At 40.3% G+C, this 22265-nt stretch overlaps 1 protein-coding gene across 1 annotated transcript in view; it reads right to left on the reverse strand.

Moving 5' to 3' along the window:
• The window catches only part of LOC113223024 (beta-soluble NSF attachment protein-like), a 35717-nt gene extending 13466 nt beyond the window's left edge, over nt 1-22251 (reverse strand). Inside the window, exons 1-2 of the mRNA XM_026452615.1 lie at nt 22219-22251; nt 4245-4324 (exon numbers count right to left, since the gene is read on the reverse strand). Of these exons, the coding sequence (XP_026308400.1) occupies nt 4245-4293 (49 nt within the window). The 5' untranslated portion in view covers nt 4294-4324; nt 22219-22251. The remainder of the gene's footprint in view (nt 1-4244; nt 4325-22218) is intronic.
• Between the last annotated feature and the right edge of the window lie 14 nt (nt 22252-22265).

Below are 22265 nucleotides of genomic sequence, written 5' to 3' on the forward strand. Positions count from 1 at the left end.
GTCATGTGGCAAAAGCCCATCTCTACTAAAAATACAAAAAAAGCTGTGCACGGTGGCAGGTGCCTGTAATCCCAGCTACGTTGGAGGCTGAGGCAGGACAACTGCTTGAATCCGGGAGGTGAAAGTTGCAGTGAGCCAAGATTGTGCCACTTCACTCCAGCCTGGATGACAGAGCAAGACTCTGTCTCAAAAAAAAAAAAAAAAAAAAAAATTTGTAGAGACAGGTTCTCACTATGTTGCCCACGCTGGTCTTGAACTTCTGGGCTCAAGCAATCCTCCAGCCTTGGCCTCCCAAAGTGCTGGGATTACAGGTGATTATACCTGGCCATAAATATCCAATTCTGCTAAAGCTTCAGTTGCATCTCTTGTTCCAACTCCCTCTCCCCAGAGGAAATGCATAATTCTCACGTGGGTTTCTGAACCTGAGGGCAAAGGGACAGTACAAACTCTGGAGCCCACCTGCCCAGGTTCAATTCTTGCTCTGTACCTCAGTTTCTGATTAAAAGAGTACCCAGGCATCTTTGAAAAATATGTAGCCACCAGCATGACATGGGTAGTGCTATGATCTGAATGGTAGTATCCCCCCAAAATTTGTATTACTGGAGCCTGATACCCAATTTGACAGTGTTACGAGGTGGGGACTTTGGGGGAGTGAAGAAGTCATGAGAGCTCCACCCTCATAAATGGGATGAGTGCCCTTATAAAAGAGGTTGAAGAGAGCTGCCATGCTCCTTCTACCACATGGGGACACAGCAAGAAGATGCCATCGTGGAAGCTGAGAACAGTCCTCACCAAACATGGGATCTGCTGGCACCCTGATCTTAAACTATCCAGCCTCCAGAACTCTGAACAATATATTCGTTTTATTTATAAATTACCCTAAGGTATTTTGTTATAGCAGCAGGAAGAAAGCAAGGCACTGAAGAATCAGAGTAGATGCCAGCCTCAGGGCTAGAGCTGGAACTGAAGAAGCCCTGCTGGCCCCTGGTGAATCATGAGAGGCTGGTGGGTATCCAGGAGGGGCAAAGGCCACTACTAGGGCAGTGGCCAGGCACCTGGGGTACTTGGGGCAGCACTTAACCATGAAGTGGCATCTCAGTAACATATCTGGCTAAGTGGGAGCTTTGATGGGCTCTGCCTCAGAAGAAGGTAGTAATAGCTTGGACTTCGCAAGTAAAGTGCTTAGAAAGGCCTGACTCACATTACATACAGTGGCCACTTTCATTATTATATGCAAATCTAGCCTTAGATCACATCTGTGGTCTGGCATGTTAAAATGTCATCATTTTTTTTACAACGTACATCCTTGCTCTCCTGCTGGCATTTCATTTTTAGTAACTTATCTATGTTTCCTGTCCCAGAATCAGTCATGGTCCATCCTTTTCTTGCTCAGTAATACCACAACACCCAGGCTCTTCTAGGCTACCTCTATTTCTCCAGACAATAGTAAGTGCTTTAATTTTACATTTTCACATTCCCACATTCCAACACGAGTTGCTGGCTTACTTTTTCACTCTGACTATTCATTCCAATCACTAATAGCAAATGTGTGCTCGGTCTATCCAAACTTGGAAGTGTCGGGCCGGGCACAGTGGCTCATGCCTGTAATCCCAGCACTTAGGGTGGATCATGAAGTCAGGAGTTCAAGACCAGCCTGGCCAACATGGAGAAACCCCATCTCTACTAAGAATACAAAATTAGCTGGGCGTGGTGGCGCATGCCTGTAATCCCAGCTACTCCAGAAGCTGAGGCAGGAGAATCGGTTAAACTGAGGAGGCAGAAGTTGCAGTGAGCCGAGATCGTGCCACCGCACTCTAGCCTGGATGACAGAGCAAGACTCCATTCTCGGAGGTGCGGGAGGGAACTTGGAAGTGTCTTTAAAGGAGCATATATTAAATTAAATGGCCTCTAAGAAGCCACACAACTTGGGCTAAATTTCCTCACCTGCAAAACTGGTATAATACCTGTCAGGATGATCTCTCAAAAACTGAGTATCAAACAAATTAGCTTAATCATTATGAAAGAACTTTTAAAACTATAAAGAGATGCAATGCTGTTATGATCATCACCAATGCAACATGGATAGAATTTCAAAGAATCTAATATTCATCCACTCAACAAATATAGTGAGCACCTATGACTTTGCAGGTAATAATCCAAAGCCTGGAGATACAGCAGAGATAAAAACACACAAATGTGGCCTGCCAAGGTTTACTTTCTAATGAGAATCACCATATAATAAAAACGTAAATATAAATCAATAACATTATGTAATTTATTTTTGCTAGATGGTGGTAAGTATGTTGGACGAAAAAAAAAACAATTTCCAGGAAGGACAAGTTTGTTATTTTTAAAAGGGGTGGCCAGAGAAGACCTCACCAAGAAGATGACAGGTGAAGAGGGAGCTGAAAGAAGCTGGGACCCAGCAACATTCTGTTTGGGGGAAGAGTAGGGAGACGGGGGAAGAGTACATGCGAAGGCTCTGAGGTGGGAGCTGGGTGCACAAGGAAGGGGATAGTCTTTGAGGGCCACTACAGGGAGGTCAGCTCTTATTTGGAATGATATGACCTTACTTAACTTGTGTTATGTTACTTCATTAACACATTTATGCCTAGTGTTCCTTTACTGGAACGCTAAGCATGTGGAAGGTATTTATATCCTATCCTACTGCTAAGGTCATCGCCAAGGTCTGATTTCCAAAATTCAAAAAACTGCAACCTCAGACATAAGTGGAAACAGACTGGAAAAGTGCGGAAGTATGGCGATGTCAGGAGGCTGGAGCGTCATCCCAGGCAACAGGTAATGGGTGGTGCACATACGAAGCCTTAGTTATATACATGATCAGTGGCCTCCCTGAAATGGAATTTCCAAAGGTTAGAATATCTGATCACCAGATACAATTAGTAATAAGTGGTCTCAGCCAGGCGCAGTGGTTCATGCCTATAATCCCAGCACTCTGGGAGGCCGAGGTGGGTGGATGGCCTGAGCTCAGGAGTTCGAGACCACCTTGGGCAACATGGTGAAACCCCGTCTCTACTAAAATACAAAAAATTAGCTGGGCGTGGTGGCACATGCCTGTAGTCCCAGCTGCAAGGGAGGCTTAGGCACAAGAATCACTTGAGCCCCGGAGACAGAGATTGCAGTGAGTCAAGATTGCACCACCGCACTCTAGCTTGGGCTACAGAGTGAGACTTTGTCTTAAATAAATAAATAAATAAGTAGTCTCTTCAGGTAAGATCACTTTTTACTTACAAGACCTGAACAAAACAAAAGATGGAATGTGAAACAAACTGTTTTCTCCTCCATTTTAAAAACACAAGACAATTCAGGCATAAGTGTGTTTTGAAAAATAGCATATCTAAAGCCTTAGCTAAAACTAAACTTCTTATAAAGATCTTACCTTTTAGATTCAACTAGCTCAAAAGCATTTTTCTCCTTTGAAATGATTTTAAAGTGTCTGCCTTGAAACAGCTTGTAGAGGGCAAGAGTCCCACTTCCAATCCCACAGCAGCTGTGAGCCAGAGCTCAACACCCACGTACCCTGCTCTGGTCAACGGTGGTCTCCATTTGCACTATAGAAATATCCCATCACTAAAGCATGAAAGATCTCTTTCGCTGAAGGGAGAGGGATGAATTTCTCTGAAAGACCCATCCCATCTCAGACCAATGAAAATAATAACCCTGTGAATTTTGTTATGCCCAGTCTCACTGGGTAGAAAGCATTACTTTAAAAAATAACCATGAGTCTCTTGAGGTTAATGTAAATCCATCCCCCTCCCCCCAAACCACACTGTCATTGCATAGTAGGGAATGGTCATTCTCAACCAATGTTCAGGTAAAGAAAACCAGGCATTTCTCTTTATCCCACTAGTTCTAATGACTTTTATTCCAACTTTCATTCCTTATAGCAATTTATTTAAGCATATTAGTAAGAAACAAAGATTACTCTAATTCCAAGTAATTTTAACTATTTTTAGTTACCACATGCCTACTGTATTAAGAAGTTTATGGAAACTAAGACAGATACTGTCCCTGTACTTGAACTTAAGCCAGGCTTTCCAGCTTCATTCACTTAGAGCACACCCCTTCAGTCTCCATGTCAGCAGCAGCCAAGCCAGTTATTCAGCACTGACACCTGTCTCTGGGGTCAATAGTCTTGTTCATTAAGGGGAAAACAGTCATTTCTTCCTTCAAAGTGATTTTAAACCATTTGCCTAAAAAACAAACAAAAACTTTGTACATACCACTCCAATTTTTAGCCATCTTGAACATATTTGCAGCTCTGGTATACATTTCACAAGCCTCTTCTATTCTTGTGTTTCCTCTGAGAAAAAGTTAAAAAATAGGTTACATTTTAACAACCATCCACATCTCTAATTCTCCCTCCCTCAAATGATAAACATTTAGTATGTACTTGCTATGTGCCAGACAAGCATTACAGAATCTTAACCTCTGTTTAAAGGAGATACTCTTACTAGCCCTGTTTTCCAGATGAGAAACTGGGGTGTTAAGTGGTAAAGTAACTAGCCGGAGGTGACATGGAAAGGATAGCTCAGAATTAAGACTCATACACAGGGCAAGGTATGATGGCTCATGCCTGTAATCCCAGAACTTTGGGAGGCCAAGGCGGGCGGATCACCTGAGGTCAGGGGTTCAAAACCAGCCTGGCCAACATGGTGAAACCGCACCTTTACTAAAAATACAAAAACTAGCTGGGTATGGTGGCAGGCGCCTGTAGTCCCAGCTACTTAGGAGGCTGAGGCAGGAGAACTGCTTGAACCTGGGAGTAAGAGGTTGCAGTGAGCTGAGATGGCGCCACTGCACTCCAGCCTGGGCAAGAAGAGGAAAACTATGTCTCGAAACAACAACAACAACAACAACAAAAAAAAAAAAAGACTCAAACACAGATCTGGCTGACCCCAGAACCAGAGGGGTTACAGACTAAAGATGTTACTCTGATTACATCTTTAATCAGAGTCCTTCCCATCTATAAAAGTTGGAAGTTTTATATCAGCCTGAGTAGTTAAAAGTAGGTTTTTCAAAGGACATTAAATTTTGAAGGATAAAGACATCTTTTCCCTGTTATCTCCCAAGAGTTCAACATTATGTTTATTCAGAAGCCATATCAGATGAGAAAGTGGCTTTCTACATCTACGGCTGTATGATGTCAACTCTGGTAAGGGCAAGTCCTTCTCTAACCTGGAGGAGGCCTCAGGGTCCAGCCCAGTATAGAAATGCATTTTGCAACACCCTGAGAGAAGGGTACCTCCACTGTTGCTTGAACATATACAGTTCTGCAAAGTTCTTCACCAAGCAGCTGACTCCACTGAGGGACAGCTCTAAGCTACTTGGAAATTTCTTTTCACATAAAAGCCAAAATTATCCACCGTAATCCTCCAAGAGTTAACTTTGCTTTTACTATGCTAAGGTCCCTCCATGAAAGACGTTTATCTTGTCTATATACAATCATAAAATAACCAGTGGAAAACTGAGACACAGTAGACTCTGTACAGTACACATAACAAGGAACTCAGTGGGGTATGGACATAAGGACTCAGAGACAGGAGAGGTCGAAGCTGACACTGGATGCTGGGCCTGGTATGAACACATGTACATGAAAGAGTGCACACACATGTGCCAGAAACTCCAATAAACTCCAAGCTCCAGCAGAGGAGCTTGCATCTCTGTGTCAACACAAGTCCTAGTGCAGAGCAGAGGCTGGGCATACAGCAAGGCTCAGGTGTGACTCAGACCTTAGGCAATAACTATCAACAGTTTGGCCCTGGACTAGTTCTTTAACTCCTTCACACCTCAGTTTTAACATGTGTAAATTGAAGATAATATTATGTATACCTAGGAGTTATTATGAGGATCAAAAGAAATAATCCATATACAGCTGCCACTGCAGAGCTTCACCCAGAGTAGGTACTCAATCAGAATGGTTATCATATCTAGATCCATGTATGGAAGGCATAAAAACCTTTGCAAATATTACATTGTATGTCTCATAAAGAACATATTATCTAGAATAAATGCAAATCAAAATCACATGTGATACCACGTGGCTCCTGCTAGAATGGCTAGGATGGGCTACTGTCTGTCAAAAGACAGAAAATAACAAGAGTCAGGGAAGACATGGAGAAACCTTATATATGACTGGGAGGAATATAAAAGGGTGCAGCCACTTTGGAAAATGGGTTGGCAGTTGCCCAAAAGTTTAAACCTAAAGTTACCTCATAACTGAGCAATTCCATTCCTAGGTACACACCCAAGAGAAATGAAAATACTTCCCAGCAGGGCAAGGAGCCTCACGCCTATAATCCCAGCACTCACGCCTATAATCCCTCACCTCACGAGGCGGGAGGATCACCTGAGGTCAGGAGTTCGAGATCAGCCTGGACAACATGGCGAAACCCCATCTACACTAAAAATACAAAAACAATTAGCCAGCATGGTGGTGCATGCCTATAGTCCCAGCTACTTGAGGGACTGAAGTTGCAGTAATCCAAGATCGCATCACTGCACTCCAGCCCACCAGTCTAGGCAACAGAGTGAGACTTTGTCAAGAAGAAAAGAAAAGAGAGAAAGGAAGAAAAGAAAAGAAAAGGAAAGGAAAGAAAAGAAAAGAGAGAATGGAAGGAAGGACAGACACATATCCACACAAAAACTTGTATGCAAGTGTTCACAGCAGCATTAATCATAATAGCTAAAAAATGGCCAGGTGCAGTGGCTCATGTCTGTAATCCTAGCGCTTTGGGAGGCCGAGGTGGGCGTATCACTTCAGGGCAGGAGTTCGAGACCAGGCTGGCCAACTTGGTGAAACCCCCATCTCTAGTAAAAATACAAAAATTAGCTGGGCATAGTGGCGGGGACCTGCAGTCCCAGCTACACGGGAGGCTGAGGCAGGACAATCACTTGAACCTGGGAGGCAGAGATAGTGTCACTGTACTTCAGCCTGGGTGACAGAGCGACTCCGTCTCAAAACAAGAAAAAAGCTAAAGAGTGGAAACAACCCAAAAGTCCATCAACTGATTAACAGATAAATAAAATGTGGTATACACACACAATGGAATATTAATGGGCAAGAAAAAGAAATGACGTACCAATACATACTACACCATGGATGAGCAGTCACAATGATTCCATTTATATGACAGGTCTACAGTAGGCAAATTTTTAGAGACAGAAAACAGGTCAGTGGTTGGTAGTGCTATGTTTTGAATGTTTTTGTCCCCTCCAAAACTAAGTTAAAATTTAATCCCCAATGCAACAGTGTTGGGAGGTAGGGCCTACTGGGAGGTGTTCAGGTCATGAGCACTCTGCTCTCATGAATTTATTAAGGCCACTAATAAAAGAGCTTGTGAAAGGGAGGTTCCATTTTCTCTGGTCCTCTCTTCTACCGTGTGAAGACAAAATAAGAAGGCCCTCAGCAGATACCAGACGCTGGTGCCTTGATCTTAGACTTTCCAGCCTCCAAAACTGTGAGAAATACATTTCTGTTCTTTATAAATTACCCAGGCCAAGGTTATTGTGTTACAGCAGGGCAAAGCAGGCAAAGACATCTAGAGGTGGGAGTGTCGGGGAAAAACAGGGAGGTGAGAGAAAATGACAGCTAAATGGTACAGGGTTTCTTTCTGGGGTGATGAAGATGTTCTAAAACTGCGGTGGTTGCATAGCCCTGTGAATATGCTAAAAACCTCTGAATTGTACATTTTAAATCAGTGAATTGTATGGTATGTGTATTAAATCTCAATAAAGCCTCTTCCCTAACACACACCAAAAAAAATCAAAAAACAAACAAAAACCTTTGGGGACTAAGTTACACAGTGAAAGATGGAATGGCAACAAGCCATACCAAACATGAAGTATCAGAGTAAGCTACAGCTTTCTCTCACACCTTCATGTCCCTTTCCCTCCACTTCAAATCTACACATTAAAAAGAAAAGAAAAGAAAAAAGAAAAGAAAAGAAAAGAAAAAAATACCTAATAAGTTTCCTAAATGGAAAATTCCTGACATGAAAACGTTCTCAATCTTAGCCATACCTCCCTTGGTGTAAAGTCTTGCTACTTTCCTGGGTCTTGTTTTTCTAAAGAGTACTGGGAATCTTGAACTGTAATTATAGTTCAATCACTCTTATTAAAGGTTTCTAAATAAAACTAGCTTAATTAAAATGTATTTTATCCACTTATTTTCAGAGATAGATACAGCTAGAATTAACAGAGTTCCTACATTATTCTAGGTTTTATGCTAGATACTTCCATATATGTTATGTCATTTTCATTATTACAACCATGAAAGACACTATCTCCATTTTACCGAAGAGAAAATGGTATATAGAGGTCAATGGCTTATCCAAGGGATTCAATTTAAGCCAAGGTCAGTAGTGTACCTGACACTTGGCTTAAAGTTCAGTGATCTTTGAACCTTGCTAAACCATGAGATCCTCATGTCTCCTGAAACAGAATCACCAGAGGTAGCCTCACTTTAAAAATCCATTTGTCATAAACCGACCATAACTTTAAAACTTCATGAAAAAATGTACTTTTGAAATTACCCCGCTGCGTATTTTGTTTTGTATGAAAATTAATTTTTTGTAAATTTCATGGACAAGTATTCAGAATTTGCATTCAAAGTAACAACTGTTATCCAGAGGTCTCACAGTGAGGCAGAAGATCCTTGGAAACAATATTCTGTGAGGAATCCATATTACACAGCGACATAAGTTAAATACACGACACTCAATTGACATTAAGAAGCTAAACTGAGCTAAATTAACTCTTGTTTTGTATTACAGGAATCTGACTTGGAAGAAGAAAACATTTTCCCCACCGTGAGAGAAAACACTGCCCAGCTAGCACAAAACCACTGCCACCTGGCTGCCTGGTGGTTCATGCAGCTGAACCACCCCTGCATTCCAGAGGCAAGGCAGACTCTCTTCTTCTTGACCATACTGATTCAGGAAACATTTACTGAGATCTACATGTGCCAGAAAACACTAAGGAAATAAACTTCTTGCCCATAAAGAGGTCACAACATTGAGGAAAGAATATCAAGCTTCACGGCTAGAAGGGTCTGAGAAAAAGCCTATCAATTCCCATATTCCCTTGAGGAAACATGGTCAAAACCACAAATGTCCCACCAGAAGCCAGTGAACAGTAGAGCTGTAAAAACCAATTCATCTTCAAATAATCTAAAATCTTGATTTCCCCCATCCTGAATAATAACTATTTCAGAGCATTATAAAACTATGACAACAATAGTCCATACTATTTTAAAACTGTGGGTGGGAGGAAGGAGACATCGTAGAATTGTGAGAACTAATGACACACACATCATGAGATGTACCTCAAAGAAAAAGGCTGACAACTCCTGAGGTAGAAATAAAGCTGCGTCTAAAATCACAAGATATTAGAGTAGAAATACCACAAAAAGTGACAGTGACAGTACTATGAAGATAAGCATGTAGAACCAGAGGCAAAATTCAGCTCTATCATCAGGATGCCATGAAGGGGTGTTTCAAACCACCCCAAAAGACTGAAAAGGGACTTGCCCAGTGTGAGGAGCCTGGGGGGATCCCCACAAGGCAGGGTAGCTTTTTTCTCATTATTTACCAGCAGTATCTCCTTAGCCACTAGACTGATGCTCTGGGGAAAGGAAGCAGCACAGGGCCTGCCACAATAACAAGGCTGACTGCTTAGTGTCTGGATGGAACAAACTGTCCACATTAATGTTTTACGGTTTCCCATGTATGCCTCAAAATAATAAGCAAATGTAGAAAGAATCCAGAAGAGAGGAAAATTCAAAATCTGTCTAAAAGTGCCTCTGCCATCTAGAACTACTCTGTGATATTATAGGCTCTATAAACAATTTATTTCTACCTGATGCTTCACTTCTGGAATCTCCACAGATTCTAAAAGCTTGGGGCTTTCCTAGATAAACTTAACCCTTCCAAGATTATTCTATTTCAGGTCTTAATATATTTTAAAACAGTACAAATCTTTTATGCGATGCAAAAGTAGAGATTTCTTCAGTGGGGGAGATGCAGAGGCCCCAGAAGGACACAAAACAACTGGAAGAGATATTTTCACACGTTCTCAACACAAAGAAATGATAAATGCATGAGGTGATGAGTATGCTAACTATCTTCATTTGATCATTATACAACACAGACGTATACCAAAAAAACAAATTGTACCCCATCAACATGTGCAATACAATGTGTCAATTAAAAACTATTTTTTAAAAAAAGGTAGGAGGGAGATACTCTCCAGAATGCTAATTTGAATTCTTACATCAAAAGGCAGCATCTAAATGTTTCACTGTTCTTTTATAAATCGGTAATGCAGAAGCCCAAGGTATGGTGGAAAGGTTCAGGGCATGGGCTTGAGTCAGACTACCTACAAATGAACACTGTCATTTATTTACCAGCCTTCAGTTCCCTGGAGCAGCCAGGCCTGTCTTGGCCTTGGAGAGAAAGAGAAATTCCACCAAGCCAGCTAGCACTGTACCACTAAGGGGAGCGCTGTCTCAGTGGCCTTGGACTTTTGGAATCAATTTTCTAAGAACTTTTCTAAGCTTCTGCTTAATTAAGGACAAAAATCATAGATTCTCAAACAGAGAAAATAATCAGAGACATTTAAGGACTGTGACCAAAGTATTTCTGTTTAAGCACAATTTCCTGAAATAAAGCTTATGAGAACAAGTATAACAAAGAAAGCTAGTTAGACTTTATTTTGACAATAGTTTTCTAAAGCTTCAACTTTATATGGGGAGTAGTCATCTTTATAGAGAAGAAATAGGCATAGACTGGACCTATTAATAAAACAAAACAGAGATATTTAAATACTTAAGATAATGGTAACTGCTAGATTAATTCAGAAATGACTGTTATACAACCTAATTTACCAAGAGCAGTTTTTAAATTGAATTTCAGTCTTTATAAAAATTTAAGCTGAATTTCAGTCTTCAGAAAATATTGATGAGACATGTGATTCCCAAAAAATCATGGTGGTTGCTTACAGATAAATATATCCACACATCCTCCAAAAACCTTACAGATCAACAAAAAGCAAACACAACCACCCATAATCCGTGCTCACAGCAAAAGGAGGCAGTATTCAGCAAGCCTCCATTAAATATAATTAAGGAAACAAAAAATCCAAAACTACCAGAGCTAGCAACATTGCCTCTGCTGACAGTCAGAGGGGAATCTGTGGACAGGAGAGGGGAGTTTAACCTGGCAATCGTTGTCCAGGGAAGAACTCTCAGCAAGGAAGTGCCCTACCAGGGTAGGCAAACACCCCAGACCAGGTGGAAGACCTGGCAGGTTAGAGTACTGCAGTTGGGAACGAATAGAGGGGCTTTGCCACAGGCAGCAGTTTCCAGAAGACACTGCTTCTGGGACAAGGCAACTTAGAAGGTGGGGGCAACTCTATGGAGGCTTGGCAGCGAAAGGAAACAAGGCAAGTGATGGAAATACATTCTTGAAACAAAAGAGTATCACATTATTAGAAGTCACACCAACCCTCTATCTACCCCTCTACAGCACCATTCATTAAAGAAACCGCATTTAACTGTACCTACACAAGGCAGCATTTAAACTAAGAAACCCGTGAAGTCACACAAACCCCTCATCTCCTGTCACAGAAACACATGCTATTGTGTGTCCAAGAATCTCTGTGACTCTCTACACTAAACAGAAAGGAGAAACAGCATCCATATGAAGCTACTATATAAGAAAGAAGATCCTAAGTGAATTAATGCAGGAATAGAAAACCAAATACCACACGTTTTCACCTATAAGTGGCAGCTAAACACTGAATACCCATGGGCATAGCAATGACAACAGTAGACACTGGGGACTCTAGAGGGGCATGGGGGGAGAAACAGTTGAAAAACTATTGGGTACCATGCTCAGTATTTGGGTGACAGGATCATTTGTACCCTAAACCTGAGTATCACACAATATACCTACCCAGTTAACAAACATGCACATGTTCCCCCTGAATCTAAAATAAAAGTTGTAAAAATGGAATAAATATTAAAATAAAATTGAGTCATACCAAAACAACTCCAAAACAAAAAAGAAACAAGAATTAAAATATGTTCCCTAAAACAATCACAAGGCACAGGAAAACAATTCCATATAACTGAAATATTATTGAACAGATATGAAAGTATATCATAAGTTAGAAATTTAAAAACTCATCATGGAAATACACACAAAAAAAGTAAGATGATGAACTCTTGTTTCAAATTCTAGAAGGACAGAAATAAAAAGACAAAATGATCTCGGAAATAAAATCTCTGTTATAACATGCCTAAGGGGATAGCAGATTCTACTGACAATAAGGAAAACTATGCAAAGAGCCAAGAGAACAAAAATGAAGGGAAAAGGATCTAAGTAAAAGTGATACAGGATGGGCAAAGAGCCAATATCCATGTAATTAGAGTCCCTGAAGAAGGGAGGAAAAAACCCACTTTCACAATCTGAGAAAATTTTCTGGAAACAAAAGGCATGAATCTAAATACTGAACAGCAGACATGTACTTGGAAAACTGACCCAGAATAGTCTACTGTGAAACATATCTTAGTAAGATGACTAGATTTTATAAACGAAGAACATTTCTGGGCTTCCACATAAAACGGCAAAGTTACTTCTAAAACTAAGAAAATCAGGCTAAGACTTCAACAGCAATATACAGAGCAAAAGAACAGTGGAACAATCCTTTACTGGAAACTCAAGGGGGAAAAAAGTGTGAGCCAAGGATTATACAACCAGGCCATCCATCAAGCACCCCCCAGTGTAAGCCAGGACCCAAGGGATAACTAAGAGATGACTAGGAAACATAGTTGAAATGACTGGTGGTGTCACTGCATATGTTGTATTGTATATCTAAGACAAAATGTGAGGACAAGGGTAGAAAAATAATAGGGAAACACTTCTATGTCTGATAAAGTACAAACAGCTTAAAAAAAAAAAAAAAGCACATTAGAGAACAAGAGACGTGGAACATGCTCACTGAGAGGCACATAGGTAATAGGAGTTTTCCAGAGTAAACAAAATAATAGGCACCTAAGTAAGGAAAAGGAGCTAAGGATATTTAAAAACATTTATAGCATAAAGGTAACCAGTAGAACAAAATTACAAACCTTCCTAAAAGAGAAGAGATGACATGAAGACAAATAACAATGAAAATATAATATACAGTACATATAGTAGTATGACAGTTAAGAACCAATCATATACTTGTCATTTTCAGATCTGCTCACAAAAGAAAACCCAACTTTGTGCTCAATACAAGAAACACAACTAAAATACCAATTCTGAAAGGCTTAAAATAAAGAGATGGTCAAAAGTATACCAAACAAATCAAGCAGCTCTTGTTAGAGCTATCGTAACAGCAAATAACCCTGATGTCTCCCAAAGGCTTCTCTCAGTCACTTGACTTGTTACTGCAGATTGGCTGTGACTGCTGGCTCTTTCTCCAAGTGTCATCATTCTCTACTGTGGAAAGTACCACTTATCCGGTATATATATTCTTCTTAATTTCTTACAGAAGGGAAAAAGCCATGGCAGAAGTGCCTTCCACTCATACTTTATCAGTCAAAGTCAGTCACATGGCCACAACTGGCAGCAGAGGGCACACGGTAACAGACGGCATGTATGATCCTCTTATATAATACAGTCCTAAGGAATGCAAATACAAGCAATAAGAAAATAGAGATTGCTACCCTGCAATGAGACAAAATTTGGGCTCAAAGACCTTCAAGAAGCTCACTTCATAATACTAAACATATAATTCATAATAATATTAGTTGGGAAAATCTATGCACCAAAAACGCAGTAGCCCCCTTTATAAAGCAGAAATTGCAAAAGTTAAAAAAGACAGAAATACACTTATAAGAAAGCAGATATTAATATGCCCCTCTAAGTCCAAAACAGATCAAGTGAACAAAAAATACAGACATGAAAGACACAGACAATATAATCAATAACTAGACATGAGGGATCTCTATCAAAATTTGACAACAAAATATCCACCTTCTAAAGTATACATAGGGGATTACAATCCCAGCACTTCGGGAGGCCGAAGCAATTGGATCATTTGAGGTCAGGAGTTTGAGACCAGCCTGGCCAACACGGTGAAACCCTATTTCTACTAAGTATACAAAACTTAGCCAGGTGGGGTGGCACATGCCTTGTATTCCTAGCTACTGGGGAGGCTGAAGCAGGAGAATCGCTTGAACCTGGGTGGCGGAGATTGCAGTGAGTTGCACCACTATACTCCAGCCTGGGCGACAGCGTGACTCTGTCTCCAAGAAAATAAAGTGTACATGGGGGCTGGGTGCAGGTGGCTCATGCCCATGATCTCAGCACTCTCTGGGAGGCCAAAGCAGGATTGTTTGAGGCCACGAGTTCAAGCCCATCTTGGGAAACACAGCAAGACTCCGTGTCTAAAAACAATTTGTGTACCTGGACCATTCATGAACACCAACAATATATTAAGTGGCAAAGAAAATCTCTGATCATAACAACAACAAAAAAAAGTTTAAGTAATAATATACAAAGAAAGGCCATTCTTTCTACCTGGAATAAAACCCTTAAAAAAAAAAACCTCTTGGAACAAAGGGGAAACAAACTAAGATAAAAATATTATATAACAGGATCTATAAAATACAACTGAAGCAGTTTTAAGAACAAAAGTATAGCCATGAATATGTGAATCCATACAAATAAAATAATGAAAACAGTGAAAAAACACCTCCCTAGAAAAATGAACCAGAGGAAAAAACAAAAGAAGCCAAAGAAAGCAATAAAGATAAAAGTAGAAGTCAGTAAGACAGAAAACACAAAACCAGTAGAACAAATCAATCAAAATATTCGTTGTTTAGGGAAAAAGAATCAAAAGAATCAAGGAAAAAAGGGAAAAAACACAAATACAAAAATAAAGTGACAGAAGAAAATTACCAAAACAGAACAATTTAAAAGTCAGAAAAGACTGCTATGCACAATGCAAATATATTTTTAAAACTTAGATAAAATAAATTATTTCCTAGGAAAATACAATTTACCAAAATTGACATCAGTAGAGAAAGAAAATTTAATTACAAACTCCAGAGACAAAAACAAGAAAGTTATCAAAGAAATACCCATCAAAAGCCCCAGTGGTTTCACTGTGGTATATTCTTAAACCTTCAAAGACTGGAGTCCAAAAAAAGAAAAAAGAAAAAATCCAAATTATTTTTGGGAGGCACCTGCAACAGCAATACTTCAAGCTGATAAAGACTATATACAAATGAACTGTAGATAAAACAATCCTAAATCATATATGTAAAAATACAATCTAGGCCAGGCACAGTGGCTCACGCCTATAATCCCAGCCCTGTGGGAGACGAACCAGGCAGATCATTCGAGCCCAGGAGTTTGAAACCAGCCTAGCCAACATGGTGAAACCCCATATCTAATAAAAATACAAACATTAGCTGGGCATGGTGGCCTGTGCCTGTAATCCCAGCTGCTCAGGAGGCTAAGGTGGAAGGATCACTTAAGCCTGGGAGGCGGAGGTTGCAGAGAGTAATGAGCACACTAGCCTGGGCGACAAAGTGAGACCCTGTCGCAAAAAAATAAATAAATAAATAAATAAAAATAAAAATAGAATCTAAATTTAAAAATATATTACAATCCTGAGAGATTTACCCCGAGTGCAAGGACAGTACAATACGAGGCCTCGTATTTACTAATTAACATACAATGACTCTAAAGAGAAAAATGTTTATCTCCACAGATATTCAAAAAGGCCTTCAAAATACAACACTAATGCCTAACGAAAACACGGACTAAAACTGGAATTGACAGACATGTCCTTACCATGAAAAAAGATACCTTAATTCAAGAAAGTACTGACTTATTCAATTTTGTTATTACTTATAAGTTCCACTTAAACACAAAAATAGTTAACATTCTGAAACTCTACTTCCAAGTTTCCTTACTGTGAACTTTATTAGTCACTGAAAATTCTTTGAAAGTACAAAAGCTTTACTGATTTTATCATCCAATCAAATAAACACAATGTAAAAATCTAAGAAGAGTATATGAAGTCTGTAACTAGGGTGATTCTGTGTCCCCACTGCATAGACATGCTTCACTTGTACCCATTTCCTTAGTATCTCAAAAATATCGCAATTTGGACAGTATATTCTCTTTGACTCCATAACTCACAAAAATAGAAAAATATATTAAAAAATTTTTAAGTAAAATATTTTGATTAGCTTATTCAGCATTAATTCATATGATTAATGAAGATTTAAATCTGCTGTTTATATACACAAGGTAATAGAGACTGAGATATAACTAAGTAAAATGAGGGGGCAAAGGGGAAAATCTAAGACCATGAAAGTTATAATAAATTCTTCATCATTTTTAGCAAAATCAATAGGTACTGTCTAAAATCAAGAAATCAGGAAGTAGAAGTGCTCTAAAATTATTTAGAAATGTGGTGGTAACCATCAGAAAAACTAATGAGAAAGTTAAAAATGGTTGCTTCTTAGGAGTGAGATTATGGAAAAGGCTCAGAGAACTTTTCTTTTCAACTGAAAACTCTCTGTGCTGGGCACGGTGGCTCACGCCTGTAATTCCAGCACTTTGGGAGGCCAAGGCAGGCGGATCACGAGGTCAGAAATTCAAGACCAGCCTGGCCAACATGGTGAAACCCTGTCTCTACTAAACATACAAAAATTAGCTGGGCGTGGTGGCACATGTCTGTAATCCCAGCTACTCGGGAGACTAAGGCAGGAGAATTGCTTGAGCCCAGGAGGCGGAGGTTGCAGTGAGCCAAGATCACATCACTGCACTCCAGCCTGGGCAACAGAGCAAGACTCCATCAAAAAAAAAAAGAAGAAGAAGAAAACTCTCTGTACTCCTTGTACTTTTCTACCGTGTACAGTTACAATGTTTATAATAAACAAATATTTAAATAAAAGGCCTGGTACGGGGGCTAACCCCTGTAACAGCAGCAGTTTGGGAAGTTGAGGTCAGCAGAGCAGAGCATTTGAGTCCCCGAGTTGCAGACAAGCCTGGGCAACATAGCAAGACCCTGTCTCTACAAAAAATACAAAATTAGGCATGGTAGTGCATGCTTGCAGTCCTAGCTACTTGGGAGGCTGAGGTGGGAGGATCTCTTGAGCTCAGGAGGTCAAGGTTGAAGTGAGCAGATATCTCGCCACTGCCTTCCAGCCTAGGCAACAGAGTGAGAGCTTGTCTCAAAAAAATTAATACATACATAAAACGGAAGAAAGTGACTTAAAGTCTCCTTTACTTTTTAGCTTTACTCTTGAAAACTAGATAAGAATAAAAGAAAAAACATCAGCATTTATATTAGCATTAATACATTCATTCTCTCCACCAATATCTACCACGTGCCCACCACATGCCTCAGGCTGGGTGACGTGTTAGCCACAGCAACAAAACAGGCAGACTTCCAAGGAGCCATGACCACTGGCCCTCCCTCTCTCTCCAGAGTAACTGCACTTCACAGAGCTCACAAGAATGAAAGAATATGTGGAGAAAACTGCAAAAATGCAACAAGAAAAAGGCCAGTCTGGTAACAGCTTATCATTTGATACCAAGCTGTAACAACCTAAAATCAGAAAACCGGCCGGGCGCGGTGGCTCACGCCTGTAATCCCAGCACTTTGGGGGGCCGAGGCAGGCGGATCACGAGGTCAGGAGATCGAGCCCATCCTGGCTAACACGGTGAAACCCCTCTCTACTAAAAATACAAAAAAATTAGCCGGGCGTGGTGGTGGGCGCCTGTAGTCCCAGCTACTCCGGAGCCTGAGGCAGGATGTAGTGAACCCGGGAGGCGGAGCTTGCAGTGAGCTGAGATCGCGCCACTGCACTCCAGCCTGGGCAACAGAGCGAGACTCCGTCTCAAAAAAAAAAAAAAAAAAAAAATCAGAAAACCAAACAATTTTAAAGTTATATAGCTCTGTGCAACTGAATAAGCATTCTGATCTCATTCAATCCTTAACAACCGTGAAAAACAGATTCTGTCCCTCTGCCCATTTGAAAACTAAAAAAAAAACAAGTTCTAAGTATGATTTACTTGACTATGGTCACCAAAATAGTAAATGAGAGAACTTGAGCCTCCACCTGGTCTCCCCATGAATAATAATATAATTATATTTCTTATGTGTATTATATAATTCATAAAAATAATTGTTCAATTTATAATATATTTCTTTTGAGAAAGATACACAAATATACATATCTATTTCTTATACTGTATCACCTGTCTCTATAAGTAAACCTGAGCCTAATAATTTTTTTACAAGTTCAATCTGCATTTGAACAACAATTGTTAACTGAGGAAAACCTAAATGCTTCACCTATGTTATCACATGGCCCCACCATATTTTGGCAAAACTTAAAAGCAATCTTTGTTGAAATAAACACAAGTGAAGAATACTGATAATTTATAGTCTGCAATGCTTAATATTCACAATTTTCACAAACAGCTAATAAATTATAGATTCATAATTATTTCAAGATAACCCAATGGGGCCTTTCATTAAATTTACATTGACATTGCCAGATTGATAGCTCTTGTGTAAACTCTAAGACTAAACACTGAAAGGCAAAAGAAGACAGCGTTAACCATAAAGAACATCTTTCCATTGGCATTTTTTTTTTTTTTTTTTTTTTTTGAGACGGAGTCTCGCTCGGGGGCCCAGGCTGGAGTGCAGTGGCACGATCTCAGCTCACTACAACCTCCACCTATCAGGTTCAAGTGATTCTCCTGCCTCAGCCTACCAAGTAGCTGGTATTACAGGTGCCCACCACCACACCAGGCTAATTTTTGTATTTTTAGTAGAGACAGGGTTTCACCATGTTGGCTAGGCTGGTCTCAAACTCCTGACTTCAAGTGATCCTCCCGCCTTGGCCTCCCAGAGTGCTGGGATTACAGGCGTGAGCCACTGCATCTGGTCTCCACTGTCATTCTTAATCTTGTATGTGCATTGTGCAGGTTATTCCCAGTCGGGTCTTACAGCAACAAGATGGAGGGGATAGTATTAAAAGAGGCTTTTCCAATTGAAAACTATCTTAATGTCAGCCTCAGGCCAATTTAAAATCATACCAGTAGCTCATTAACATTATATGTTGGAATTTGAAATTAACTACAAAATTCCATAGCTCATTCCTGGCAACAAACTAAAGGACAATACAACTCCTTTGGAAGCAGTTTTACTAAATGTACTATACTACAAACTTGAGAAAAAGTTTTAACTCCAGAACTACAAAAGCACATCACTGTTTAACTGATAATTAAGCAGAAACACAAACCATCACAACAATGGTTTCCTGCAATGTTTGCATCCCTTGTCAGCTCTTTTCCTGAGGAGGAAGGTGGGCGTGGGGAAGGAATACTGATACCTTACCTATCAAGCAGATAAGGCAGAGGATTTGTGCCTTACACAGAGAAGAAATATTTGACTGACACATTCTCATAAATACATAAGCATATTTTCATCTACTTTTACTGAAAGCAACAACAACAAAAAAAAACTGTAGAATACTACTAAGAATACAGTATTGCCACAAAACCAGTGTGAGTGGTAAACGCTAGAGGAAAACTCATGACAGGCTTTAATCTGCAGACAGAATGTTCAGAATGTCTGTGACGTGAAATATCTGCAATATGCCAAGCACCTTTTAATGACTGCCACAACCTCAAAACAGATCGCCTGTCCTCTTTAAAGCACCAGCTAGTCAGCTCATGAGCTCTGATGATATTCAAGTCAGTCTGTGTGTTTTATTAATTTTGTGTTACGTTAATTCAGGAGTCTGACATAGAGATGGACTACCCTGCGTTTTAAGTAAAGGATTACATGTAGACCTTTAGGAATGAATATGGGGACATTCTATAGCTAAGAAGGCAGGGGCAGGGTGGAGTAACATGTACTCCAGTCTAGAAAGGTGATGAGACATGCCATCTATAAGGTAGGATTCTAAACGCCTAACATTGATACAGAATCTTAATTGTCCGACTGTCACAGAGACACTACGTCTGTTTTCTGGCTTCAGTAATTATATAATATTACTAAACTCCTAAAACTTTAAGTACTCTTCTTCCTGCAAGCTTTCCTGGAGCAAGTATTACTGGAAATAACAGTCTTCAAAGTATAAATCACACTTGCATTAACAGTTAAAGCCCTTTCAGATATTTTACTTCATTAAAAGATCAATGAGGCTGGGAGCGATGACTCATGCCTGTAATCCCAGCACTTTGGGAGGCCAAGGCAGGTGGATCATGAGGTCTGGCGTTCAAGACCAGCCTGGCCAACATAGTGAAACCCTGTCTCTACTAAAAACACACACACACAAAAAAAACTAGCCGGGTGTGGTGGCGGACGGCTGTGATCCCAGCTACTCAGGAGACTGAGGCAGGAGAATCGCTTGAACCTGGGAGGCAATGGTTGCAGTGAGCCGAGATCGCGCCACTGCACTCCAGCCGGGGCGACAGTGTGAGACGCTGTCTAAAAAAAAAAAAAAAAAAAAAAAAAAAAAAAAATCAGTGATGTACTCTAAAAGGTCTTTGGCTCTGAAATTCTGGAAAAGTCATCTGTTTGGTGTACTGCTTCTTTGATAAATAACTGGAGCTGACAATTTTGATTAATATGTTAATTAATATCTAATAGTCACTGTCTCCAACATCCATGGTTCCAAACATTTTACAAACATAACCTCATTGAACCCGCATAAATTTTGAGATATACTATTATTGTCTCCATTTTATACACTGGAAACTGAAGCACAGAGAGGCTAAGTAACTTGCCCTAGGTCCCAAAGCTAGATAATAAACTGACCTGTTGTACCTGGGTAAGAACTAAGATGCACTAACTTTTGTGTAAACTGAGTGTGAATGGTGAAGACTGGTCTTCGTATATGTCCTGTCAATAACATAGGTAGCAACAGTTAAAAGGAAGATGTATCTTTAAAAACAAAGGCTTTTCAAAATCCTTTAAGGATTATAAGCTCAAGATTTGGCCTAATTTCCTAAAAACATCGAACACCTCTTTCCCAAAAGGAGTGTTCTCCTGAGACAAGCACCAAGTGCTGTCATGCTTTTTCCTTTGCCAGTTACAGACTCTCCCACAGGGAAGCACTTCCTGACTTGAAATACGTTGTAACATTAAAATAACCTCCTGGCATGAGGTACTATGACATTACATTTTATCAGAGTGAATTTTAAACGTTTTGTGAATCAAAACATTTAAAAGGAGTTAGTGTGGCACTAGCACTTCATGGTACTGTTATAACTTTTAAATGCAAAACAAAACATAATTCATAGCTATATCTCCCACACATCACATAAGAAATTTAGAAACCAGCTGTGATAAATGTCCTCTTAGAGGTTCCTGAGGACAGGGACCCTGAACTTCATGCATTTTTGCAGCCCTTTATGCATTTCTGCAGTTATGCGTACTGCACGAAACTTGTCCTTAAGCATTTCCTAAAGATATATCAACATCCGTAAAGTACTATAATTTATAGCCAAAAGAATGAAGTTGGCAAAACAAGCTAAGAGTCCATTATGTATGTCTTCGGAAATAAGAGTCTGAACTGAATGTGTACAGAAATAAAATCGTGTCTAGTCATGCAATGGGTTAAGTATCTGCTCTTGGTAACAGCAAAGGATCTTTCACTTTCAAAAGAAAAAAACGAAAATAGGCACACACAAAATTTCTGCCTTTCTCATCCTAAACAGCTGAATCATTCACATATTCAACAGCCCAGAAGAATTCTGGGCTGTCAGTGCGGGCTCTGCTTTTTGAGAGGTTGGAATTCAAAATACTCCTTAGGAGAGCAAGGAAGAATTACAGGAAATTAACGGGATTCCCAAAGGGCGCTGACTTAAACAGGAGCAGCGTCACCGTTAATCAAACAGGAGGCCCTGGCTATCAATCAATCTCTGGAGAAGGAAAAATACTATGCTGAGAAAATATATTCGTTCATTATTCAAGTATTTACTAAACGTGTACTCGGCTCAAGGCCCCTGGCAGGAGGCCAACAAGCACACCAGCTCTGGATCCGGCGCCGGGCCGCCCCCTCCCCCGCGGGGCCCACCAGCAGGCAGGACGCCCCCAGAAGCGCTTGCCAGGCGCCAGGGGCGGCCCCTGCACTGACCCCTCCGGCTCCTCCAGGGCGCGCCTCACCTGGACCGGTCTCCGGAGCGATACGGGCTTCAACGTGGCGAAATGCA

Source organism: Piliocolobus tephrosceles, unplaced genomic scaffold (assembly GCF_002776525.5).
Source record: "Piliocolobus tephrosceles isolate RC106 unplaced genomic scaffold, ASM277652v3 unscaffolded_37775, whole genome shotgun sequence".
Lineage (NCBI taxonomy): Eukaryota > Metazoa > Chordata > Mammalia > Primates > Cercopithecidae > Piliocolobus > Piliocolobus tephrosceles.